This window comes from Caloenas nicobarica, unplaced genomic scaffold (assembly GCF_036013445.1).
Source record: "Caloenas nicobarica isolate bCalNic1 unplaced genomic scaffold, bCalNic1.hap1 Scaffold_83, whole genome shotgun sequence".
Taxonomy (NCBI): Eukaryota; Metazoa; Chordata; class Aves; order Columbiformes; family Columbidae; genus Caloenas; species Caloenas nicobarica.
In genome coordinates this window covers 1,332,117-1,359,817 of record NW_027017717.1, presented here as the reverse complement: position 1 = coordinate 1,359,817, position 27,701 = coordinate 1,332,117, and the positions used below count along the sequence as shown (strand labels likewise).

The 27,701-nt window shown below is 47.1% G+C and overlaps 1 protein-coding gene across 1 annotated transcript; it reads left to right on the top strand.

Annotated features, from left to right (window-relative positions):
* Window positions 1-10,037: 10,037 nt before the first annotated feature.
* LOC136002947 (E3 ubiquitin-protein ligase RBBP6-like) lies at window positions 10,038-27,372 on the top strand. Its single transcript, XM_065658183.1, has 10 exons — window positions 10,038-10,099; window positions 20,870-20,906; window positions 21,729-21,773; window positions 23,049-23,137; window positions 23,251-23,335; window positions 23,855-23,994; window positions 24,223-24,395; window positions 24,929-25,032; window positions 25,496-25,657; window positions 26,551-27,372. The coding sequence occupies exons 1-10, from the start codon at window positions 10,038-10,040 to the stop codon at window positions 27,370-27,372; spliced, it is 1,719 nt and encodes a 572-aa protein (XP_065514255.1).
* The last annotated feature ends 329 nt before the right edge of the window (window positions 27,373-27,701 follow it).

The window sequence follows — 27,701 nt, the reverse complement described above, 5'->3', positions numbered from 1 at the left end:
GTGCCATGCCAATCCTGCAAGCCAGAGCACTCTGTCAGCAGGGCAGCCTCGGCCACAGCAGCGTGGCCGGGCTCAGTGCTGCAGGACGGTTGGGATGCCCCGGGCAGCAGCAGAGGGCTGAGCTGGTGCTCCCATGGGGCTGGCAGGAGCAGGGCGGGGGGGAGCTCTGGGCTGACTTGCTCAGCTTTGGTTGCTGTGGGCCTGGCTGAGCCCCAGGGCTGGAAAGCATGCTGGGATGGAGGGTCCTGTTCCTCGGGGGTGTCCTGCAGGATTCCTTGGCTCTGGCAGCCAGAGCATCTGTGGGCCCCTCTCCCCACAGGAGACAAACCCTCATGGTTTTTGGGGCCAGTACCTGTCTTCTGGTGGAGCGATCCTCAGCAGTGTCGTGACCACCTCCCCAGGGCTCCTGTCAGCCATCAGGAGAAGCAGGGACTCCAGGCTCTGCCGGGCTGGTGCCATGCTGATGCTATCCAGGTTTTCATGGATGCAGCTCACGATCTTTGGCACCTGGAGGGGACAAAGGTGAGGATGGTGCTGCTGCTGGAGTGCGGTCATTTCCTCACCTGCCGTTTCCATCCCTCTCTGCTGCCTTCATGTGGCAGGTGCCTGAGACACCAGGGGTTGGGAAGGAGGGATGGAGAGAGGAACGAGGCCTGACAGGGCCAAAAGGCAGGGCACTCCAGCCACAGGCCACTTACATCTGCCAGCCAGAAGCCAGGGTTTTGCATGACCACGTCCAGCAAGCCTCTTGCGTGCTCCTTGTCAAAGATGCTGGAGTCTCTCATCGCCTCAATGAACACAATGACGATGTCTGTCCTCTCAGAAAGTCTGAGGTATGGTGCACAGGACTATAGGAGGAAGAAAGGAAGCAAAGCCATGTCACACCGAGTGCCCTGCTGCTGCTGCTTAGCCGAGCAGTGCCAACAGCCCTGCAGAGATGCCCAGCATTGCTGGCGGCAGCGCCCGAAAGCAAAGCTGGCAGCAGGGGCGGCGGTCACTGCATGGGGAGGATGAGAAGAGAGGCCCAGGGTGAGGGAGCAGGGCTGGGGTCATGGGCACAGGGTGCTGGCCCTGCCGCCAACCAGGGCTTGCTGGTGGCCGGGAGGACTGGGGCTGCTGCTGGGACACGAGCGCAGCCCTCGCATCGTTCCTGCTCATGGACAGCAGGAACCCTCTCAGCAGGGACAGGGAGGCCATGCCAGCCCCCTGATTGTGGAGGCCTTTGCTCAAACATGTCCCCTGCTGATGCCCCAACAAGAGTACAAACAAGAGCTCATTAGTATGTCTTAGCTGCTTACCCAAACTCCCAAGTCGGGGAGATCACCTTCCAAACGGGGCAGTTGTGCTTGATTATTCCTGCCTAAACAGCAAGGAAACACAGAAAAGTCACTAAGACACAGCAGCTTCGCCAGCAAGCTTCCCAAACTGCCCTGAGATCTGCTTGCAAGGTGGCAGGACTTAAGTGGTCAAGGAGATTTCTGGAGGGCATCAGGAGTAGCTTCTTGCTATAAGTGCTGGCAGGACCAGCCAGGAGGATGCAGAGATGGATCTGCTCTTCACTGGGAGGGAACACATGGCTTTGGGACATGGCAATCAGCCGTAGCTTTGGCTCTGTGAACCACAAAACAGTGGGGTTCAAGATCCTGAAAGGAAGGAGGAATGAGAGCAGCAAAGAACAGATCCCAGACTTCCGGAGAGCACTCAGCTGTTGCAGCAGAATGACAGCTGGGATGCTTTGGGAAGCAGCTGTAAGGAGTGAAGGAGGTCAGGAAGAGGAGCAGACACATGGGGAGATGTCTGTGTGTAGAGGGATGAAGCCCACAACAACTTCTCTTACTGTTTTGTCGAGCCATGAAGGTCTGAAGGCTAGAAATGGCTTCCTCAGCTGGACTTGTTGTTTCCCCAGAAGTATGGAGAAGGAGATGTCCCAGCAGCTGTCCCAGGATTGGGAACTGGATGTCTCTATAACTGACACTGCCATGTATGTCTCTCTGAGAGTGGAGCCAGGCCTGGGTGAGAGAAACAGAACAGCAGGATGGTTGAGGGGAGGCAGCTGGCACCAAAACCCTGAACCCAAGCGTGTGTCCAGGGCTGGCTCCGTGGGCAGTCAGGGCTTTCCAGAGCCGTGCCAGTCACAGCTCCCAAAGCAGCTGGCTGGGCAGCAGCCCCATGTGGGGAGGGCTGCAGGCTGCTCTGGGGTGCAGGGATGGGGAGACAGCCTGGCCGGAGGGTGCCTGGCTCCTCACCCGCATTGTGGCACGTGTGGACAGCAGAGTGCTCAGGCACTCAATCCTCCTCATGGCCCTCTGCCGCACATGTGCCCTCTCAGAACTGCTGAAAGTCAAGAGCATCTGGGAAGAGAGAAGCTGCTGGTGAGCCCTGGGAGCAGCCACCCACTCCAGCAGAAGCAGCACTGCTCAACTCCTGGGCTGGACTCGCCCACTCCATTAAGGCTTCCCCTGGTCTCGACCAAAGCCTGTAGTGGGGTTCTTGCCCAGGGGTCCCTGCCCTGGGGTCCCTGGCAGGCTTGGGACAAATGCCCCAGGCCAGCCCTGTGGCCAGGCAGGAAGGCAGATGCCACCCTCTGCGGCCACTGTGCTGCGGAAGAGCCTGGTGGGCAGCCCCCGGTTCCTCAAGGAGGTGGGCACCCTCCCGGCAGTGCGCTCTCTCTGCATGGCACAGGGTGGGACTGTCACCTCAGGAGTGGACACCCCATCCCCCCAGGGTGAGGAACAGCCCTTGTGAAGCCCAAACTTTGCACATGCCAGACCTGGAAGATATTCTGCAGCAATGTGCTGACTCTGCAGGCAGGAGAGTTGAGAAACAACTCCTCCAGCATGAAGTCCATGGCTTCCATGGTCTGCAAAGAAGACAACGAGTTGTGGCCATGTTTCCTGCCATCCCTCTCACCCGCAGGGGACTGATCGGAACTCCCAGCACCGAGGGATGACTCTCACGCTGCTTTGCTGTGCCTGGGAGAGACCCAGAGGCAAATAATCTGCTGCGGGAAGAACAGCCTGTGAAACTGGATGTGGCCAGGCCCACAGGCAGGGGATGAAGGGATGAGGGTGGGACAGCAGAGCTGAGACCCTGCCCCACCTTGGATCTATGGTCATATTGCAGCATGGGGTGGTAGGGGAGCAGCCCAGAGGGACCGGGGGCTCCTGTAGCTCACCCAGCACTTACAATGAGGTAGAGGCACCAGGTCGCGTACGGCATTTCCTCTTGTGGAGGAAGCAAGAAGAGACCAGAGAAGACCACTTGGATTAGGCTTATCTCTTTGCCCTCCAGCACTGTCTCCACTGAGCTGCAAAGAGACAGAGGAGCCAATTAGACACTGGTGCTGAGAGCAGCGCCTCAAGTCCTCGTGCAGGTGGACAAGGGACTCTGGGGCAGTGGGCCCCAGGAGCCATGGGCAGGTACCTCAATGCGGCAATGGCACGCATGGCTTGCCGCCACACCACCGTGCGCAGTTGGTCCCTTGGCTCCTCTTCCAGCAGCACCTGCAGAGCACAGGCGGGATGGGACCTGGCAGCTGCCAACACCCAGTGCCACCAGCCCTGGGCCCTGCCCAATGCTGTCCTCACAGGGTGCCGGTGCCAGGGGCCTTCATCCCTTCCCCAGAGCCGCTGGGTATCCCCTCACCTTGATATTTTCTGCTAGCTCGTATCTCCGGCAGAAGACATCTAGGCCCTCTGTCAGGCCACGGTGCTGGCTGGTGTCACAGAGGCTGTAGATGCTCAGAAGAAAATGAATCTTCTGGTCCTCTTCCTGGCAGCCGTAGAGCAGAGAGACAAGCAGGGAGTGTGACATGGGGACACAGGGCCAGCGGCACCGCAGCGTGGGGGTGCAGTGCCATGGGGACAACCTGGGAGAAGCAGCTCTGCCCAGCCAGCACCCCCTAGCAGCCCTGCAGCAGAGCCCATGTCAGCAGACGCTGGCACAGCTGCCTTTGAGACAGCCGCGGTTACCTTTTCTGGATTGCTGACAAAGGCCACAATGAAGTCCACACTTTGCTCTTCGAATTCGTAAACAGGTAACCAGTTGGCATCTAATGAAGGAAGAGAGCAGGGAGGGCTGCAGAGAGGGTCCGCAGGCAGGACAGAGCAGAGGAAGGTCTGCCCCCCGTCCTGCCCAGACAATCAGGGCCCCTCACTCACCGATCTGTGCTGGCTGGACCACATCCACCTCAGGCTGCGGTGGAGCTCTGACCACCCTGCGAGCCCTGACCTCCTGCCAGGCCAGCCTGGGGCGGCTGGGGAGTCTCCGCGCCATCCTGCTCAATGGAGGGAAGGGGTAGGAGTCGGGAACTGGGGAGCTTCAGTTAAGCGTCTCGGTGCTGCAGGTCTGCCAGGGGCAACGCTAAAAGACGTGGGCTGTGGTTGGAAGCTCCTCACTAGTGAAAGGCAGGAGCTGCACTCAGGGACTCCTTGCGTGAGTCTGCCAGGGCAGCTCGAGATAGGTTGTGTATGGTCGGACTCGATGATCTTTAGCGTCTCTTCCAACCAAAATGATCCTCTGATTCTGTGAATCTATGACAGACGTGGGCTATGCTCGGGGCTCTCGCCAGCTCCGTGCTCGCACCCTGTCCTGTCACCGTCCTGCCGGACAGTGCGGGCTGGGGCCCGCAGCTGTGCTGAGCACATGCAGGGCAGTGGGTGTCACCAAGTGAGGTCACAAAGGGCCCCACTGTGACCCTGCCCATGGGCAGGGAGGGGCAGAGTGTCCCCTTGGGAGGCACAGGCCAGCTCAGCCCTGGGCACCTGGGTGCTCTCAGGGTGGCCATGGCAAAATTTGAATCCCAGTTTCTAAAAGTTCCACCACCCATTGCTCTTAGCGTAGTCTTTAACAGTCCGTTGCACCGTTCAGTGTTCCCAGAGGCTGGTACACGATGTGGGATGTGACAGACCCACTCGCTGCCGTGCTCCTTGGCCCAAGCGTCTATGAGGATGTTCTGGAGAAAAGTCCTGTTGTCTGGCTCAGTTCTCTCTGGGCTGCTGTGTCATCACAGGCCTTGCTTTTCAAGGCCCAGGACAGTATTGCAGGCAGCAGCATGGGGCACGGCATATGTTTCCAATTGTCCGGTGGTCACTTCCACCATTGTAAGCACAGAGCTCTTGCCATGGCGGGTTTCAGGCAGTGCGATAGAGCCAATTTGCCAGGCCTCTCCGTATTTACACTTCAGTCATCGCACCCCATACCACACAGACTTTAACCACTTGGCTTTCTTGATCGTAGTGCATGTTTCACAATGGTGAATAACCTGTGCAACAGCGTCCATGGTTGAGTCCACCCCTCAACCACAAGCCCATCCATATGTTACATCCCTTCCTTGATGACCTGAGGCATTGTGGGCCCAATGGGCCATAAATAATTCACCTTCATCTTGCCAGTGCAAATCTACCTCAGCCACTTTAATATCGGCAGCTCGATCCCCCAGCTGGTTTTTTGGATCGGGTTCTTCAGTGGATCAACTCTTGGGCACATGAGCTTCTACGTGGCACACTCTCACAGGCAGGTTCTCTAGCCGGGCAGCAATATCTCGCCAGGATTCAGCAGCCCGGATGGGTTGGGCTCTTGGTTCCAACCTGAGCTGGGTTTGCTGCCCATGACCCCACGGAACAGACACCTCTGCTGTCTGGAGTGGCCACGGAACAGACGGAGCCCAAAGCCACGGATTCCATGAGCTCAACGGAATGTTGTGACATTTTATGGACGTTTTACAGACGTGGCCCATGGACTGAGGGAAACTGTTTGTGTGTTACATCAACGGGTGGGAAGGGGAGCGGTGGTTGGTGAGGATATATTGGATGGTGTGGGACCTGAGCCTGACATCCATGGGGTGGAACAAGGGGTGGAGAAAGGACCGTCGTGGTTGAGCTCCAGCCGGTAACTGAGCCCCACTAGCCGCTCGCTCCCTCTCTGCAGCGGGATGGGGGAGAGAACCAGAAGGCTAAAAGTGAGAAGTCCTGTGGGTTGAGATAAAAGCACTTTAATAGCCAAAATAAATTGTTATAATAATAGTAACAATAATAATAAATTGTAATGTTGTCGTTAAACCTGCTAGTCCCTTACGCGGACTTCAAAACCACCAATTTGCACTCAAAGATGAGATATTGTTTTATTACAGAATTGTGAAAGTCTGGATGCCAGAGCAAACTAGCGTACCGAGTGCTCAGAGTGCAGGGAACACTGGGAGAAGTAGGACGAGTAGGAGTACTGAGAGTACCTAGAACAGGGAGTACTGGAAGCACTGGGAGTACTACAAGTCCTGGGAGTACCAGGACAGGGAGAACTGGCAGTACTGGGAGTACTACAACTGGCAGTACTGGAGTACTACCGTTGCTGGGAGTATTACAACTGAAAGTACTGGGGGTACTTCGAGTACATGAAGTACTGGGACATCTACGACTGGGAGTAATACGAGTACTGGGAGTACTGTGTCTAGGAGTACAGGGAGTACTACAACTGGGAGTACTGGGTGTACTTGAAGTAATCGAAGTATTAGGAATACTTGCAGTACTGGGAATACTGGGTTGGATGGAGCTTTGAGCAACCTGGTCTAGTGGAAGGTGTCCCTGTCCATGGCAGGGGGAGTGGAATTAAATGATCTTTATGGTCCCTTCCAACCCATTCTATGATTTTATGATAAGAAACAAGCTTTTGTAGGCACACAACTATATCAAAAAGTTTTACTAGACATTATCTCTCCCAGAAACTTTTCCTGGAATGCATAAACCCTTTTGTAAATATGCCCTCTGTACCTAAATATCACTAGAAGTTCCACACTAAATGTGAAGCAGAGAGGTCTGCTAATGAAGTAACAAATTAGGTTCCTCCTTCAGCACCACAAAACAGAAAACTTCTGGTACAGGAAAGGGGCTGGCCAGTGTTACACCTCCAGCATCTTGCAATGCAAGTCCTGTGCCCCAAGATGCCATGACAGCTTTATTATTGCCTGTTCCTGAAGGAAGCATTCTGTCTCCTGATAGCAACTAAAGAATTTAGTGCACATGATCTCATTCAGCCGCCAAGGAACAAACAAGCGGCAGTGAAAATACAGCAGAAATGCAGCAACTACAGGAAGCCAAAAGATTCCAAGCCAGATATTGACCTTGTGAGACTTAGAGCTCTCATGAAAACACAGCTATAATTTTAGCACATTTTTCCCCCTTCCTTGATAGGAACAGATTCATCTCTCTCATACAGATGGAAAGCTCCATACCCAGATGAACTGAAACACAAGCCATTGCTTACTTCGTACATTGAGAATCAAGTGTCCGAGATACTTCATATTTTAAGATTGATCAATGCTCTTGTTGTCAAGGAAAGCCTTACTAATCTGGTATTTACAAACACTGCTCAAAGCGTACAAGTTTTTTTCCACACAGCTTCATCTAACCTTAATGCTAGTCTATAAAAATCTATGCCTCAATCCATTGAGTTAGAGAGGGACTTCCGTATGTCTGATTCAGGCTGCTTCCAGTCTTCTCCCATTAGGCCTTTCAGGTTCCATTCTTTGAATAATTCCAGGCGATAACTGCAAGGAGGAGAAATAAACAAAAATGTTACAGGTGTCAGGATATGTCTTAATAAAAGGCAGGATCCTCAAGGGGCTTAATTAATCTTTATTTTCGTGTTTTCTTGGGCAGGAATGTAACCATCATTCCATGTGTTCTTTTTGCAAACTCTGAGTTTATAATTAAAAACGCTAGTGTCTTTCTGAAAATCTTGTACTAGAAAACAGAGGGCAAAATCCTCAGCTCTGAACAAGTATCACACGGCATGAAGTGAAAACTCACCTTTTAAACTCCCTCACCTTATGTTGCCTGGAACTGCAGCCAGAGCAGGGGCGCAGTACTGTCCTGCTTTATGACTTCTCTGCGTTCCAATCAAGTAAATATAATTTACAACTCTTGACCAATTTAAAAATTGTATCACGATGATATCCTCTCCTCACAGAAAAGAAGGCAGCAGGACAGGATAATGAAGCCAGTAAATATCTACTTTCTGGAGGACCAAGAGCCTCATTTCCTTTAAATACTATGAAATGAGTTCTTGCTAAGAATTCCTCCTTTAGGCTACCATACAGAAACAGAAGGAAGACACTGCAGCCAATTCCTAATTCTTGCATAAAATAACTGCCAAACAGTAGACAGAACACCTGACACTACAATACCCATTTTAAAAGGTAAATAGAATTCTCTTATTAGAAAGTAATTTGTAAGAGTGAAGACAAACTAAGAGCAATGAACACGGCAAGGAGCAACCTTTCACACAATTGCATCTGCTACCAGTATCTGAAAAAGTCAAGGGTGTTTTTGGAAGAAGTACTGCAGAAAGAATGTAAATAATCCCTTCCTGAAAAATATTACAGGCATTCTCCAGTTTACCACAGGAGGAAAAAAATCAACAACCAACCAAACAAAAAACACCACAAAAGCCAAAACTCTATCTATTTCTTACAGAACACCGATAAAGAGAATATTCTTTTTGGTTTTTTAGTAAACAGTTCCAGAAGTTAAGGTTTACTTAGAGAAAGGCAAAAAAGGGTAACTTAACCTAAAATTTACCTTACCTGGCCATCATTTTATGTTGAGTAACAAGTTTGTATAAGAACTACAGAGCACATCTAGAGCTAGTTAATTTATACAAAGTATCCTGAGGTTTTATCAAATCATCTTATCCTCAATGTCAAAGAAAATAAACAGGCCCAGAGCATGATTGAAAAATCAAGATATTCTATTTTTTCTATTGATACTGGGTATCCTTTTAATATACTTTTCAGTTTAGTCTGCCTTTTCGAATTTTTCCATAATATGGAACCATCTGTATAGATGAGGTTGTTTACACAAGTGTGATGGGAGCGGCTGAAGGACCTGGGGGTTCAGCCTGGAGAACAGGAGCTGAGGGGAGACCTTCTGATCTCTGAACTGCCTGAAAGGAGCTTGGAGCCAGGAGGGGTCAGGCTCTGCTCCCCAGAAACAAGCGCCAGGACCAGAGGAAACGGCCTCAAGTCACGCCAGGGAGGTTCAGACTGGATATTAGGGAAAACATTATTCCTGGAAAGGGCTGTCGGGCATTGGAACAGGCTGCCCAGGGCGGTGGTGGAGTCACCATCCCTGGAGGGGTTTAAAAGGCGTTTAGACGAGGTTCTCAGGGACGTGGCTTAGTGCCAGAGTTGGGTTGTGGTTGGACTCGATGATCCTGAGGGTCTCTTCCAACCGAAATGATTCTGTGACTCTATACAAAGTACAGTGCCGGTGGATCTGGGGCTAAGCAGTACAGTTAAAATACTCATGTCACTCAGTCTGGAAACCAGGTTAGCTTGCTTTAAGGATTCCAATAATAGTGCAGCTCTATTACAAAAGAGCTAATTTCATGCTTACAAATCTGATTTCTGTCCTTCCTGTGGTTCATGTTGAGGCACAGGACGAAGCGCTTCATACTTTCTCTCTTCTGAGCCATGAATTGCGAATGCACTGAATTTGTTAGTACATGGTGGAAAATAATGCCACAGAAGATGAGCTTTACCCTTCCATCTGGTTTTCATTCTGGTCACCTCAAACTCTAAAGGAAGTTCTTCCTGGTAGAGAAGGAAAACAGAATTAATGTCATCTTCCAATCGGGCAACAGGTACCTATAACCAAATAGCTTCCTAACTATTTAAAATGGTGTGCCACATTGTAACTCCAAGAGCTCATCATAAAGAGCTTTACAAAGCATTATACTAATTTTATTTGCTTTACCAACTCCAGATTTGGAAACACTCACCTTGAGCTCACATGATCCCAAGCAGGAGATGGGGGAGGAGGAATCCTCTGCCTTATGCAGCTGCTTGTGATGCCACCGGTAGGTCTGCAGCTGTGAAGGAAGGAGCAGCAGCTGGCCTGCGCAGGTATGTGTGACACCACATGGACACGAGTAGGTGAGAGGGCTGGAGCAGGAACCTTCTATGTGCAGGTGCATATGATGTCACAGGTGTCTGAGAAGGTGACAGGGTAGGAGCGAATTCCTGCCTGGTGCAGCTGCTTGCGATGTCACTGGTGGCCGAGGAGGTTTCGGAGCAGGAGCAGGCCCCTGACTTCCGCAGGGGCAGGTGATGTCTCTGGTACCTGCACGTGTGGCAGGCAAGGAGCACGACCCTGGCTTGTGCAGTGGCTTGCGATGTCACAGTGCACGAGCAGGTGACAGGGCAGAAGGAGGAAGCTGGCTTTTGCATGTGCTTCTGATGTCAAATGTGCCTTTCTAGGGGACGGCGCCAGAGCAGCCTCCGGTTTGTGCGGCTGCTTCTGATGTCACATGTACCTGCATAGATGACAGGGCTGGAGCAGAAATGTTCCTTGTGCAGCTCGTTATGACCCAAAATGCAAATCTGTGCGAATCAAATAGCAAAACAACGTGTGATATGTTATAAAATAATCCTAAGATAGGGTTAAAGCCTCCACCTGGATAGATAAAGAGAGGGAATTTTCTGGGACAATATTGGCAAATTGACTTTTCTGAAGTACCAAAGTGTAATAATTATAAATGTCTTTTGGTATTAGTAGATCCCTTTTCCGGATGGCCTGAAGCTTTCCCATGCCGGACCAACAAAGCTAGGGAAGTAGCAAAGAAATTATTGAGTGAAGTCACACCAAGGTTTGGGGTTCCAGACGGGATCTCGTCAGATCGAGGCCCAGGTTTTATAGCAGAAGTAATACAGACAGGAAAAGCTGATCAAATGCATATTTCGGGGAACCAAATGCTCACTGAATATATGTCGCCTTTAGGAAAAACTTTCTCATCATTACATAGGTATATCCAGGTGAAAGTACCTGTGGCACTGGATGTGCCTGTGCCTCCCTTCTGACCTGGAGATCAAGTCTCTCTTTGGACCTGGAGGGACAAACCTCTGAAAGAGCAGCAGAAAGGACTCTGTGCAGTATTGTTGATAACTAACACGGCTGTGAAACTTAAGGGAGTCAATTCCTAAATCCACCACATTAGAATACAGAAAAGTACAGAGGCTGGATGGAAATAAGAAGATATCACTCTTTTAGAACTAAAAATGGAGAAAACTTAATGAACTGCACTTAGACTGAAATAGAATCCCATACAGAATCTTAGACAGAATCTGATTGTATTCAAGAATATTGACTGTAGCATTAGCCTGTTTTCTTTGTAGATATCTGTTTAAACATGTATTACAGTTCCGTAGTTCTTTGCCCGTTATATGGTACAGTAAATTCACAGACTGTTAAATCAGGAGAATCCATGAACCCAAAATGCACATTTTATGATGATCCAGAAGACCCTGCAGATAGCTAACAAGACCAATTGCTGAGTATGCACGTGTTTCCTTGAAAATTCAAATAAAGGGGTTTCCATATTAGGAATACCCCTTCCTATTGATATATCTAGGGACCACTTTGGGAAAATACTTCATTTCAATGTTGCTCAATCTAAAAGAATCACATCTGACTTAGAGGAGATTTGTGAACATATGACAGTCTTGCATGAGGTACAGAAAAAAAACACCTCTTCTAGATTTCAAGAAGTTTGGGCATGGTTGACATCCTGGATTCCTGATTTACAGAGTGGATTAAGAAGCTGATTGTAATCGTTGTATTAGCAATTGTTATATTTGTATGTTTGTATGTTATGTTGCAATATATAGTGAGGTGTTGTGCTGCAGTCACTAAAAGAGTTTAGAAAAGGTGGGACTTATTTGATATATATAGATGTGTACAAACAAGTCCCAAAGCGGGGAAGCTGTTAGGCCAAAAGACCTGATCATGAGGCCTACTAGAAAGTTAGTATTAGGTGAATAATAAATGAGATGTCTAGCAGCAATTAATTTTTAATTGTAGGACAAAACCTATCCCAGAAGTGAGAAGTCAGCCATGGACAGTTGAGTATCTAGTGCTTATTGCCAAATTTTGTGGACATGCTTAAAGTAAACGTTGCTCATTAGAATAGAATTTTAATCTCAAAACATACCTCCGCATCAAAGGCTACCGGCCTCCAGGAGAAGACCCCTACTCACTGAGCATGCGTAGTAAGAACAGTGAGTCATTACTTGTATGCAAATATTGTAACCAATCATCTGTACAGGACGGCCCTGAGGGCATGTGTATAGTGATCAGATTTTGTATAAATGATTGAGACGTTTGTACTGCTGGTACGCTAGCTGGATCCAGCATCCAGACTTGTACAATCCTGTAATAAAAAGCATCTCTTGTCTTCGTGTGTGCAGAATTTGGCTCATTTGCATGCACCTCGGGTAAAGAACTCTGTTTTACGGACAACAGAGGGGCCAGCTGGGGTGATGCCCAGCCTGATCTGCCTGTCAATGCGAGAGAAGAATTGGTTTCAGGACACGGTAACTGATGGCAGCTGTGGCTGTGAGGACCACAGAACAGTGGGGCTCAAGATCTTGAAAGGATCAAGGAAGGAGGTGGCAGAGAGCAGATCTAATCTTCAGCTAATCATCATTTTGAGGGAAAAAAACCCATTTTTATGGCCCAAAGCCTCATTTTGGGAGGAAAACTAAGCCATAAACTAAGATTGAGTGCCCGTACTATTGACAGGATCAGGAAGAGTCAGCATCATCATTCTTGAGACCAGTCCAGCTCATTGAACTCCATTTCTTTATGGCCACTGAGTGACAAAACTTATTCCCTTCTTTTCACAGTCATTTGTATTGTTGCACTACCATAAAACAACCACTCGCCTCCCAGCCAGCAGCGTTAGTGCTGAAAATCAATTCACTGCCTAGAAAAAAGAGTATCACTGTTGATACAGGTTGGGGTAGTTTACAGCTGAAGAGAGCATGAGGCTTACAGTTACTTAAAGAGCTGTTGAAGGGTTTACAGTGATTTCCCAAAGATATTTCCCAAATTCCCAGATATACAGATATTTCCCAAAGAGCTCAGGATACAAGAGAAAGGAATATTTCCACATTTCGGATCTGATCTTTAAAAGCAGTGCTGTGACTAAAGAAAGTGAATTGAATTAGATGTCATACACTCGCAACCACTAGATCACTTAGAAAACAAACCAACCCCCACAACATCATAGACTCTGACTTCAGCCCAATTGGCTGGCTCATGGCTCACAGGTAAACCATCCCCTGCATGTCTAATTCTAAATTCCGTCTTCCTGTATGTCGTGGTTTGATTGCGGGGTGACAATAAAACCGTGGCAGATGTATTGTTAACCTCCTCTCCCCCCACTTTCCCATTCAGCCCCTCCCTCTCCCCCCTCCCCACTAAGGACAGGCGACTGGGAGGGAAAGAAGGACAGAGGGAAGATGGTTGGAAAAAATTAAAAATGTTTTACTAATGCTACTAATAAAATAGAGAAAATAATACAAAACATACAAAATCAATCTTGAAAGTCCCGGCAACTGCTCTGGCAGGTGTAGGGCCGGCACCTGAAGTCCTGGACCGGACTCTCCAGCCAACCGGAGCTGGATTCAGTCTGTCACTAGGCCTCAGTTCGCAGGGACAACTCACAAGGTCCTCTCCCAATGTCGGCCATAAGGAAAAAGGGACGAGATCCTCGTGATCCCCCACTTTTATATGAAGTATGACGTGAATGGGATGGAATACTTTAGTTGGTCGGTTTTCAATTCACCTCCTGCCTGCACATCTCGCGGGATGCATCATTATCAATGACCTTGCATTCCATTGCTATGTCTACCAAAACATGTACCTAACTTTCAGGAAAACTGCAGTTAATAAGAAGACTTTAGCTGACAGGGAAATTCGCTACAAGAGAAACTTGTTTTTTAACAAAACCAGGACACTGTACTACATAAACAAGAAAAGAAGGTTCTGTCAAAGAAGATCTCAGAGACCATTTCAGCACCAACTGCACTATTTGCTTGGCCAGGGGAAGAGCACTTTTCCTACAGCCAGTCATGCTATCAGAAGAGCTGAAATAGTTTAGCTTTATAAAGCAATTAAATAAAGAGCTGCATCAATACTCTTCATAGATTTCTAAACCTGCATGTTACAAATCACTCTGAAGTCTTACCAAGCTTAAGGCATTTCAACTACATACCTAAATACCTCCACAAACCATCAGAAATACTTATCAAGAGAACAGATAAACAAAACACAGTCTCCACTAAATGGTCCTGGATTATTTGGTAACATAAGAAAAATAGATTGAGAAAAACCTTCCAGGAGTCTGAGATGCAAGATGATGAAAAAATTAGCTGAGGCTTTTCTTGATAGTCCTTGCAAACCAGACCAACTAAAGGCTTTTAAAACTGCAAGCACATCTTGTTAAACACACTGAATGTTTGCAGAGCAGCAAGAACAGGATACACTGCACCCCAACAGCTACTGTTACTTAGAAATAACTGTACCATCCTTAAAAATACCCTTAACTGATTTAAGAAGCAAAAGAATCAGTGAGGCCCAATTTCCAACAAGTCTATGGCTCTTTAACCCTCTCCTCCTCAGTAGGAGCTCCCTCCCATCACAAGAGAGATCCTTGATTTTTTCCCTTTGACACCTTCCAGCTATCCCCCAAGGGCCTGAGGATTGTGCACATACTGCCAAGTCCTGTGAGCAGACATGTGCTGGCTCAGCAGCTAAACTGTAACCAACTTTCCCTCAATGGAGAACACCAAATTTTGTCTCCAGGGAGAAGACTGGCCACAGATGTAGCACAAGTCAGCATGCTAGAGATTTGAGAGAGCTGCCCTTTATGGGATGATACGATCCCCATCCTATGGGCTGTTGACGTGGTTTGATTGCGGGGTGACAATAAAACCGTGGCAGATGTATTGTTAACCTCCTCTCCCCCTACTTTCCCATTCAGCCCCTCCCTCTCCCCCCTCCCCACTAAGGACAGGCGATTGGGAGGGAAAGAAGGACAGAGAGAAGACAGTTGGAAAAATTAAAAATGTTTTACTAATGCTACTAATAAAATAGAGAAAATAACACAGAATATACAAAACCAATCGTGAAAGTCCCGGCAACTGCTCCGGCAGGTGTAGGGCCGGCACCCGAAGTCCTGGACTGGACTCTCCAGCCAACCGGAGCTGGATTCAGTCTGTCACTAGGCCTCAGTTCACAGGGACAACTCGCAAGGTCCTCTCCCAATGTCGGCCATAAGGAAAAGGGATGAGATCCTCGTGACCTCCCACTTTTATATGAAGTATGACGTGAATGGGATGGAATACTTTAGTTGGTCAGTTTTCAATTCACCTCCTGCCTGCACATCTCGCGGAATGCATCATTATCAATGACCTTGCGTTCCATTGCTATGTCTACCAAAACATGTACCTAACTTTCAGGAAAACTGCAGTTAGTAAGAAGACTTTAGCTGACAGGGAAATTCACTACAAGAGAAACTTGTTTTGAACAAAACCAGGACAGGGGGTTTTGAGAGCTGTGTGCTGCATGGGCCCATCTTGCAGCCTCTTCTGGTTCAATGTGGAGGTTGAGTCACTGGGTCTGAACTGGGCTGGATGAGCCAACAGCGAGTGAGACCGAGTTGGGCCGACTGGCCGGGCCCAGAGGCTGCTGCTCCGCGCCACCAAGTCTGTCCTGGATGCTCAGAATCCTTCTGGTTGGAAAAGACCTTTGAGATCACCAGGTCCAACTGTGACCCAGCACTGCCAAGGTCACACTGAGCCATGTCCCTCAGCCCCACATCTGCCCATGGTTTAAACCCTCCAGGGACGGTGACTCCACCACTGCCTGGGGCGGCCTGTGCCAAGGCCTCACCAGGCCGGGCCGGGGACGCTGTGGCCATGGCTCAGAGAGCTGGAGGGAGCGCCCCAGCCCATGCTGGGAGCTGTAGTCCTGGGCACGGGGCTGCCAGGTGCCATTTGCTCTTGGAACACACAGTTTCTGCTCCAGCCTCAGCCCGGGTGAGGTGGGCACTGGGACACCCTTGAGGGCACAGGCACCAGCACCCCGACTCCCAGAGCCCCCCACCATCTGAGCAGACCCACCACAGTTCCCCAGCCCTGCCTGTGTGCGGCCGGCCAGGACACGGCCAGCTGCTCAGGCCAGGCGAGACCACGATCCCGCCACCTCTTCCTGCCCTGAACTCCTCCACTCTTGAGGAGCTTGCCCACATTGAGCATGCCCTGCCATCTCCACGTTCCTCCATTGCAGGTTGCCCAGCTGCTGCACATGGTGGTGTCTTCACACGGTAGCTGTTGCTTCCCTGACTCCCACTGGCCGTGTCATCGTCTGTCCCCAGTGAGCACGTCGGCAGCTTTGGCCTCTGGCTGAGCAGCCGCTCAGCTGCAGTTTGGCGGCTTTTGCTCCATGTGACCACGAGTGTCCTGCTGCAGGGACAATGAGCAGTGACTCTCATTTGTATCTGGCCTGTGGCCATTCCTGTGAGCAGAACTGATGGGTCAGACGGAGGATTTCAGGCAACACTTTCTTTCCCATGTCACCAGGACTCCTTCCTCAGTGACCCCATCTCCCAGGACAGTCCTTGGGGATGGGGCACAGTCGACTTGGGAATGCTATGGCCTTTACGAGTGTGCTAAACTCTGCCTGTGAGCAGGTGATCCCAGCAAGCGGGAGGGCTGGTGGTGCCCTGGGTCATGCTGGTGTCATCTCTTTCTATCCAGGTTTGAACTGGAGTTGGTGGAGAAACCACTGCCCAGGGACCCTCTGAAGGTCTTGAGAAATATCCCTGGTGAGGGCAAGTGGAAGAAAAAAAAAAAAGAGGGTTTGCCACCTCTCAGGCAAGGCATGGAAGGGAAAGCAACTCCCAGCTCATTTCCATAGCATGGGCAACCAGCTTATGCAGTCTGATGGAAAAATCCCTGGCCATGATGGTCAAAAGGCTCTGACTTGCACCAAAGCTTCATGCCAGCTTGGCACAGCCTGTTCTCCTAAGCTTGACTTCACAAGAACCAAGCCCTGGGCTGGGCTGGGCAAGCCCTTCCCTGGCTACAGCAGAAGGGTGAGGATTCAAGGGCCTGTCCTCACTTTGGGAATTACCTCTCCAAGAGAGTCTGTCACATCCTGGCATCACCCAGCCCCTCTTTCCAGAACCTGGCGCCACTGACACGTTCGCAGAGGAGCCCGGAGGTGCCGCTGTTGGGGAGGGTGCGAGGCCTCTGGAGATGGCGCTCTCAGGGGAGCAGAACGGCCCTCTCGCATGTTTTGGGAAGAGGCCTGAGCACCGCTGCGTGTCACCCGGGCTGGCAGAATCAGTGATGCTCTTCGGACAAGGCGTCTCCTCCTGTTTCCAGAGACATTTGCTCAGCTGCCCTTGCCAGCCCATTCCAGCTTGACTAAGAAGGAACACGAACAGCTCTGGGGTAAGAAGGCGATGGAGATGAGGAACAGCTCTGGGGTCAGGTGAGTCTGGGGGCTCAGGACTGGTGTCTGCACGAGGTCATTTTCTGTCCCAGCAGGAGCCCATTCCACAGCCCCAAACACTTGCCGTTCGTTGCTGCTGAACAGTGGTGAAGGCAGCGCCTGGAGGGCTGGGATGGGGCTGCCAGGAGCCCCCACTTCACAGGGCTGGTTCCTTTCCACTCCTTCAGGAGAGCACCGAGTGTGGCCTCCTGAGCTGTGCATGGGGACAGCCGCGTGCCACCGAGGGGCCTGGCTCAGGGATTTCCTCTCCTGAGCTCAGCGCAGCCATCGGCTGAGCTGCTGGTGCCTGCGCAAACAGGCACGTGGCTCGTGGGGGCAGGATGGGGCCCCAAACCCATCGTGTCCTCAGGCCGTCCCCTCCTGTCGTGTCATTTCAGGCGTCTGCCAGCCATCCCCGGGGATTCCTCTGGAAAAAGCAGCTGATGAGTGGCCAAGCCAAGGGCAAATCTGAGCTCAAAGGCCAAGCACCAAAGCAGAGCCCAGCGCAGGCCGTGAACCCTCAGAGGTGCAGAGCAGGACAAGGCGAAAAGAAAGTTCCCATGGGAAGCAAATTACCACCAATGAGTTCTGAGGCCAGGCTGCCCGAGGAGCCCACCTACAAGGTCTGCATTCCACAGCCACCAAGACCGGAGACAGCACAATTACTGACATCAAGGCCTGAGATGTTCTGGTCGGTGCTGACAGAACCGCAGAAGACCGTCTCAGCGGGATACAGCTTGGAGCCCTCCCCTTTGGTGCCACCCATGTCCCAGGGGTCCATGTCTATGCAATGCCACCCACTGAAGGCCAGATCAGTGGTGCCCAGGATGGAGTGGCCTTGGCTGGAGGTCCAGAGCAGAAGGAGCACCACCTGAGGTGGCCAAACAGATACGTGATTTGAATCTGTGTCATTCTTGAGTGCTGTTTCTTTGTAGAAATGCAGTTAGAGGGACAGTGGGGACTCTTCAAAGAGCCCTTAGCTGGGATTGATGTTCCCATGTTGGGCTCAGGCATCACCAGGGGCAGGGGACTCATTTTCCAGTGGTGTCCCCTCTTCTGTAGCCTCAGGAGACACACAAGGCCATGTTCTTTGGCCATGTTTGGAAGGCCCAAGTGACCGCAAGGCTGCTCTGAGGCAGAGAGGGGACCGTTTCTTCCCATCTCGTTGCTCCTTTAGATCCCCAGGGGGAAGAGAAAGGCTTTTTGGGTGGCTCTGGCACAGCTTGGGAGCAAAGTGCTGCTGCTGGAGAGGTGGCCGAGAAGGGGTCAGTGGAGGGAGAGAACCAGCTGCCCTCCCCTCCATGTCCTGAAGCCATCGCAGGGCTCTGCATGTGGGCAGAGAGCTCCCAAACCCTGCAGGATTGTTTTAGAAGAGTCTCTCCTTTTTTGGCAGTGACAGGAGGGACACCCGGCAGTGACAGGAGGGACACCAGGCAGTGACAGGCCCGGGGCTGACAGGCTCCCCCTCCCCTAGGGGGCGCTGGGCTGCCACACCCAGGTGACACAGAACCTTTGTCACAATGCCCGGTACCGTGGTGAGGATGCCGTGACACTGCAGGTGACAGGGACACTGCAGGAGTTACTTGCAGCTCAGCAATTTCTCAGTTCCCTCAGAAAGCTCAACTCTGGAAATTGCTGGTTTTGCTGTTGAAAAGATGCCATCAGGTGGGTGTTTTGGAGTAATACACTGAAAACCAGAGCAGAAATGGTGAAATATTCCCATGTTATGCTTGATCCCTGCACCAAACCACCACCACAGAGCCTAAGTAGATCTGCAGCATTTTTTTCTTTTATCTTTTTAACTTTTTTTTTTTTTTTTTAATTCTTAAAACTGCCAGCAGGTCCCAGGGAACAGCTGCTGATGGAGCTTGAAAAGATTTAGACATGTCCAGATTGTGAAAGTACAGTATAAAAACCATCCTCATGGAGGGATCTTTGCATTTTAGGCTTAGTCTAAGTGTCTCAGGTAGCTGGGTTTTTTGTTTGGGCCTAATCTAAAAGGACTGATGGCTTTCCTCCTTGTCTAAAGACGAATGTGGTGTAAAATATAAATAGAAAAAACGTCCTCGTGGAGGGATCTCGGTGTTTTAGGCTCAGTCTAAGTTTCCCAAGTAGTTGGGGTATTTTTGCTCTTCTGTGAGAAATATTTTTCTCCTTGTGCATTCTCAAAATGTCCCGTTCACACATGGAGACGATAGAAGTGTGATGTTACGTATAAAATTTTGCTTTTGTATCTGTAAAGGGATTCTCATATTAATATACACTCATGAATTGACTAATTTATTTTTCTTTTCTGTATTTATGTTGTTTTCAGAAGACACAGATGACAATGCTCCAGTCCCTAAGAGCTCATCAAAAATTGTTGGAAGAATCGCGGCTGGAGCACTCATTTTGTAAGTATTCATAGAGCTTTGTATTCTTTGTGAGGCGTTTCAGTGTGTTTTAACCTTTTTTATGGATATTAGTTTATAGAGGCATTCAGATTGTATCTTGCTTGTTAAAGCGGCTGTTAATTTTTCTTGTGATGCCGTAGTTTTGAATGGACCTGACCCTATGTTTTTATGCCTGCATTTTTAGACTTACATTTTATAAGCCTACATTTTTAGGCCTACTTTTTCCAGCCTACATTTTTAGGAGGTGAGGTTCGAACTCCAACAGCGGTGACTCTTCAGATGATTTAACTGGGTTTGTGCTCGTGGTTGGTTGTTCTGAGACCCACGTTGTAGATCCCATTTCCTGGACAGAGGGATTCCTTGGTTTATGTGTTTGCTTTTATAGTAAAGACATTGTAGCATAAACTTTGAATTTATTCCCATCTGGGAAGAGTCTCATTCTCAGTGTTTGACTATTTCTTCCATTTGGGTGGGGAGGGGGAGATAGCAGGTATTCATAGGCCCCAAATCCGATTTTTTTGCACACTAAAGATCAAATAAATATGAAAGAACGAAGTGACAGATCAATGACTATATGGAATCTCGGCAAGTTTTCAAGCATCATAAATATTTCCTAAAGTATTGCATTGTGCAGTGCTTTCAAGATTACCTTAGAACACTTTCTGGCAATTAAGACTTTTTTTTTTTTTTTGGTGTCTGTTGCCGGGCTCCGAAATAACACAAAACCCTTGTAACTGCTTTCAAATGACATTTCTACTGCTATTTTTAGTCAATATAGCATATGTTTTATGACATATTTAGTATTTTGGCGCTTTTGTGGCTACACATGGCAGACACCTGATCACAGTGCTTGGGCTTCCACAAAGAAACACTCTTCTAAAGAGATTTTTGTTGTGTCTTTGTCAGATGACTGAGTAGAGTGATTTGTCACAAAGTAGGAATGCAATTTTGGTTTGTTTTTTTTTTTCAGTTGCACTGAATGCACCAAGAAAGAAGAGTTTATGTATAAGAATAAATTTCCACATTCCTTAGGCCATCAGAACATCAAGTTTTGATGTTTGGGTTTTAGAATCTGGTTGCACTGCTTTTTGTTGGGTCGGAATGCTTTATTTAAGTTCTGATCACCTTTATTTCTCCTTCTAGAAGTCAAAAGGAGCCAGTGAGCGGAACATCAAAAGCAGTATGTAAAAACATAATCTCACCCTTTTTCCTACACGCCACAGTGAATTTTAACCAACGCAGCCTTGTATGAATTTTCCAAGCATTAACATAATGTATTTTCCAATCAATGTAGAAAAATATTGGACTCAGCAAGGTAAAAAGTGAGTCACGTCGTTGTTGCGAGGACAGTTCCGTGCAGCTCCGTGATTCCTTGTCGTGTCCTTAAATACTTGGGGATTTGTTCCTAAAACTGTGTAATTGAAGTGATTTAGTTGGGGCCCCTCTGAGTACAAAAATGTCTTTAATAGATTGCCATGAATTTAAATATCGTTGCTACACAACTATGAATTTACATTTGGGAAAGGAGTGGTGTTCTTTTCAGGTTTGCAAACACTGTCATTCCGCTGCTAAAATATTATTGACTGGTAAATGGTCTGGATCTGGATTTGCCACTTAGATTGAATACTATGTGTCTCTTCTGTGTTTTTTATATTTTGTCTTTATTGTAATGTAAATTGCATTTATTGTATTCCAAATAATTCAGATGGGTTTTTATTTCTTGAAAACAGTTATTTTTCTCTTTTTTTACTAGCATGTGTATCAACACAAACTCTGTGTTCATAAAGACAGTTTATTTGGCTTTTTTCCCACGTTTCTGTATGTATTTCAAAGCAGAACTTAGTGTGGCAGGAATAAATCGCTGGAAAGTTCACACAAGATTGTGGAACAGTAAGGCGGCAACATTTGAATTTGTTACAGCTTTTTTTGTGCTGCTGTCCCACTGTTACTACGCTCTGTCTTGAAGGTACAATTGAATATGTGTTTAATTTTTTGTGAACAGATCGATGACTCTCCTGCACCTCTTCCTCTGGCACAGCTTATTAAGGTATTACTATATAATAGAAGGTATATATTCTTGTCAAATACTTTTTAAAAAAGTGTTTTCTTCCTATTTTTCAATCTGATATGGCGACCTATAGCTGCACAAGTCTTGTAATGTGAACAATACCTTCATGTTTGATAATTTAAGGTCTTCATTTTACCTTTAAAATGTGTGTATATTTTGACACTATCCTGTGATCTCTCAGCCCCAACGTCACATTGCAGAATAGCTCATCTTCAAGATGCAAAGAAGCAGCACTTCAGAAGCTGTTTTGACTGTTTTTCATACGTTTCATTACTTTTGCGCCAGAAGCTAACACAATTTTCACGGAATAATTTAATTATGGACATTTCAAGGGTGTTTGCAACAGCCAAAACAGAAGCGTTTCTGTAACATGGACGATTGCACAGCGATGTCTGAATTTCTAGGCTGGAGTTCATTTCCAAGAAATCTCTTCCCACTGGGAACTTCTTCCCTCTCTCACTGCAGAAATTAAATTGTGTACATTCTGGGAAAAAAATAGATTGGAAGGTAGCCACCAAAGGAAATTGAAATCTAAATTCTAAATGTGTCCTTGATTCTGCAATCTCATGTGGAATTTTATGCTAACATGTGAAAAACTGTCCAAGCATGTGTCAGACATCTCAGCTTTTGAAGAAATTTAAGTGTTTCAGAAAAATGCAGGAAAATAATGTAAAGTTGAGAGCAGACTGGCTCAGCATGGAGGCAATGTGTTGTAAAAAGTTTTCTGCTTTATTATTTTGATGAATTAAATGCCATATTTGTATTACAGTCTATTCCTAGTCATGTTTTGTGGGGTTTGGATGCGTTTTGTAACTGTTTGGGTTCAAATTAGTCAAGTATCTCTCAAGTTTTCCGTAAATGTTACTGGAAATGATTTCATAGTTGTTGATCTGGATTGCATCAGCGTTGAGAAAAATAATGTATATATGAAAGAACCATTTAATAAAAAGTTGAACGTAGATGGTTGATTTGTGGATGAAAGCGTATAAATGCATACAAAAACAAAACCAGGAGTGGTTGATCTGAACGATTGATGCTGGAAGGTCCAAATAATTTCTGTCTTTCTCAATTAAATGGGCAGTGGAGATCTTCTCCTTCAAATTATCTAGAGCTTACAAATCCTGGATAATACAGATTTTTCTACACGTGGCTGGGAAGAAAATGGGATTAGTTACAAAGGTACAAACAGAGCTGAAAGTTTTGAGTTCCAAACACGTAACATGTGTGTCGCACCATTAATTCCCCGTTGAACAGACGGCCAACCTGGCTGAAGCCAAAGCTTCTGAAGAAGATAAAATAAAAGCCATGATGATTCAGTCCTGCTGGGAATACAATCCAGCCACGTGAGTGTTGGTCATGTCAGATCTCCTCTCTGAAGACGATGGAAAACTTGTCGAGGCATTTGCTTTCACAAGAATGACACACTTTTCTTTTTTTTCCCCAAAAAAACTTCTAGTTACGTGAAGAAACCTCCACCATCGTACACTTGTTTCCGTTGCGGAAAACCCGGCCACTATATAAAGAACTGCCCGACAAAAGGGGTAAGACTGGGGGGGACTTCTGGTGATGCTTTTAAAAAAATCTTTTCGTTTTCAATTTTAATATTATCATATGAAGAATTGTTTCTCTTGGGGTGAAATGCAGAGGTTGTCCAGCAATGTTGCAAAGCTGTTCGAAATACAAGGCAACCTGGAATTCTAAATGTAAAGTTTTCCTTTTTCTAGGTCATAGAAAATAGATATTGCTGTAGATCATCCTCTGTGATCCTTCATGCCTGTTTATCTATTTCAGTATTATTGGAAAATTTTCTGTTTTGAACTCTTTTTAATGACGTTTTGCAGTTTTTAGGATTCCGTACAAAAGCGAGATGTTTCTGTTGACCCCACCTGTTGGATATTTGTGTGTTTTAGTTACACAAGTCTTTTGTTGAATCTTCCTGCAACCCTTATGCTGAGCAAAAGGAGAGGATGAAAAGCTTTTGCTAGTTAAAGTAGTCATTGAAATGTCATTTGAAGTGTGGGTCTTCAGCTGAGATATGTCTGCATTTCTGTTCATAACAGGACAAAACTTTTGAGCCTGTTCCCAGGATTAAAAAGAGCACAGGAATTCCCAGGAGTTTCCTGATGGAGGTGGAAGATCCCAGTACGAGGGGTGCGATGCTGACAAGCACCGGAAAATACGCAATACCGATTATTAATGCGTAAGTACAGAATTAATTGGACTAACCCGAAAGGCAACGAGAGAAACCACGTGTGAGTGTGTGAGCGGCAATGCCAGCAAGTTGCACAGCACCTGTAGTTACGGGGGAAGAAGCGTTGTCTGGTAACCTGCAAATTCCATCTATTATCTCCCTTTGATAAAATCCAAAGCTTGGAAAAGCTTTCCTTTGCCCATCTTCAACTTCTTGATTTTCCATCCCCCCCTCCAGGGAAGCTTATGCGAGAGGGAAGAAGGAAAAACCTCCATTTTTACCAGCGGAACCGCCCTCCTCCTCCTCAAACAACGACCCTGTTCCGGAGGAGTTGTTATGTCTCATTTGTAAAAATATTACGACCGATGCCGTCATTATTCCCTGTTGTGGAAACAGTTATTGTGATGAATGTAAGGGTTTGTTAATGCCAAGCATCACACCTGCTCTTCTGAAAGTAGAAATATAAGAAAGAAATATCATTTAAAAGATCAGAAAAGAAATATAAGAAATAAATATAATTTAATCCGCGTTCTTCTCCCTGAGAGAGTTGGTTCAAAGCTCCAGAACTCAAACCTGCCTACTCATGGGTTTTGAGACGTGTTTTATTCATTAACCTTGAGGGTGGTGGCTTCTCGCTGGATGAGAAGGTGGAAAAAAGACCAGTCGAAACATCCAGACACGGCCTCATCTAATGAGACTAATTAGAACACCAGGACACAGCCCAGTCTACATCTTCAAATGTTCCAAGAGCAAAATATCAAAACTCCATAGTTATTTGCTGCATACGAGAATCTTTTTACACTATTGAACATTTATAGCTTCATGCCCTTAATTCCAGACCATATTTAACCATTAATCATCTAAGTGTTTTTATAATTGATTAGAACCCACAAAATGTCCTTAGTTTGGCTAAAAATAGTTTGATGTCTCTAATTCTTCACAGGTATCAGGACAACGTTACTGGAATCTGAGGAACATAAATGCCCAACATGTCACCGGACGGATGTTTCTCCTGATGCTTTAGTTGCCAACAAGTTCCTACGCCAGGTAACGCGATCACTTTTACACGAGCTGTTTGTAAGAAAAGTCCGTTTGTAAAAAATATTGATTTACATCTCCTTAAGCAAGGTTAAATTGCTTAAGGCTGAATTTCCTTTGCAAACACATTATCTGTTGTTCCGGAAGGTCACGATTCTAAATTTAGAGAGAATCTGGCTAATTCAGGTCACAGTTTTGTTTAGCGTGATTGCCTCACATTCAAATTCGGTGTTAACACTGAAGGACTTTAAATATCAAAGCATTAAATACAGGATTAAATACCAATCCTTAACATCCATGTTTAATGTGACATGTTTCTATCTCTGTATGTTGACTTATTTTAGCTTTGATGGCATTTGCAGGAGTGCACAAGTAATTTTACTCCGCAGAGGCTTTTGTGTGTAGATCTGCTGAAGTTTCTGGAATATGTTCTGTAATGTTATCTTTCTGTAAATGGTTCTTCTGCCTCTAGATTGTGAACAACTTCAGAAACGGAACTGGCTACACAAGAAGGGTCCATAAGCAGCTTGGGCAGCAGCCGCCACCACTCGTGACACCTCCTGCTGCTCTGGTGACAAGCGCGGAACTTTCAAGATCTTCCTCTCTGTCCATCAGCACTTTGTCAGAAGAGAAGGCAAGTTTTACTTCAAGGTATACCATGATTTTTGGATTTCAGGAGGGCTTCTTTTCCATGCGTTTGCGTTTATTCACCAGGAGTATCAGGTTCCTGCTCCAAGACAAGCAGCTTTCCCACATCTCCTGGGCCCCCAAGGACAATCAATCCCCACAACCGGTAACTATAACCTCAGAATTTCTTTGAAAAACTTCTCTTCAGATAAACTGAATGGGATTTTTTTTCTTTCTCCTCTCCCCACTCCAAAAGGTCAGCCAATGAGAGCCAGGGCAATTTGCTCAGCAGGTGACAAACCAGCCTGGAAACTGTGAGTATTGTACGGAAATTTTGAGCCTTGAGGCAATTCCGGTGCCCCTGGGGCCGCCGTTTTGAGCCCTGAGGTGATCTTGGTGCAGCCCTTTTGAGCCCTGGGGTGTGGGGCCCAAAACTGACACCAGGATTCAAGGTGTGGCCTCTTCTTATATTGACCACGTTTTGGTTTTTTGGTGTCTCTTCGTAGTAAAGTTCAAACTGTAATTGTAATAAAGGTCAAACTTAAGGTTCCTAGTCAGAGCTCAAGATATGTGCAAGATTTTGCTGGGACATCTGGCTGGAAGTGTTGATTAAATAGTATGGAGGATTAAATAATACATAGGATTAAATAGTATGTAGGATTGCAGTACAAGGGCTTTGCATCCTCTACAAATTGCCAAATAAGCAGTGAAGTTAAATAGACTAGACTGGCATTTTAAAATCGAGCGTGACTGTCTTCAGGCTAAATCATGTTTTCTTGCTATTTGATACTGCACCTTAGCCCTTAGAACTTGCTCTCTGGAAGAGAAAAAAACCCAACCAACCCAAATCTGAGAGGAAAAAAGACGGGGAGAGTGACTGCTTTGAAATAATGTAGTTAGTTTCTGTGTTGTGCTTTTTTAAGGTCCAAGTCTCCCTGTGGTGCTTTGTCTTACCCTAGAAGTTCGTATACCCACTGCAAGTCACGATCAGGCTCTTCCTGCACTCGCTCTGACTCTCGATCACGGAGTCGTTCTCGTTCCTACTCGCCGTTGCTACCGCCTGCAAGAAGAGGCAAAGGGAAGAGTCATAACTATCGCTCTAGGTCAAGGTCGCGTGGTCATTACCGCTCTAGGTCAAGGTCTCCAGTATTTAGAGGCCAGGCTCGCACTCAAAGGATGACACCTCAAGGGGAAGGAGAAAGGGAGTATTTTAACAGACACACAGCAGTTCCACTATATGGTATGAAAGCTGCCTATGGCAGATCTGTTGAATTTCAGGATCCATTTGAAAAGCAAAGATACAGAGAATGGGAAAGGAACTATGGAGAATGGTCTGGAAAGTTTGACAGGGGCTGTGCTGCTGGTGCTCAGCCTGGACCTCCAATGAACAGAGAGACCTTTTCTCCAGAGAGGTTCGATCCACCTGAGACCAGACGAGAGATTTTGCCATATACTTGGGGATGTAGAGAGGATTATCCTGGTGGGCAGCGCCACGAAAATCGTCGTATAGCTGGAGATGGCCCTGAAAAAGCTTCTGGAAGAGAGCACCATGGCATGAAAAATCCAACAAACTCAAAAGAGAAAGAGGTGAAAAACCCACTGGGAGATGACAGAGCAAGTAAACAGAGATTCCAAGGGAAGAGAAGAAAAGAGGATGAGAATGAAGGATTTCCCAATGCTCAGCTGTTTGAAGGTGCAAAAAAACCCAAGAGAGACAGTTAGAGCGGATGATGTTCAAATGAAAATTGGGAAGTCAGAAGTTTTGATTCTGTATTATTGTGATGGTTTGGTTGTAGTCCATCACTATTTGTTAATTCTGATTTGAGGATTTGCTCTAATTAGATAGTACTTTGACACTGGTGTTTAATTCAAGTTTGACTGAGTTTATAATGGCTTTAATGTTATCAATACAATTCGCTTTTTCTTCTTTACAGTTAATGAAAATAGTAAGATTTTTTCAAACAATAAACTACCCATGACAGAAAGAAACCTGGTTTGGTATGTTTGTAATTAGATGTGTTGTGTATTAAAAGCCACGTCGGGTCATTGGA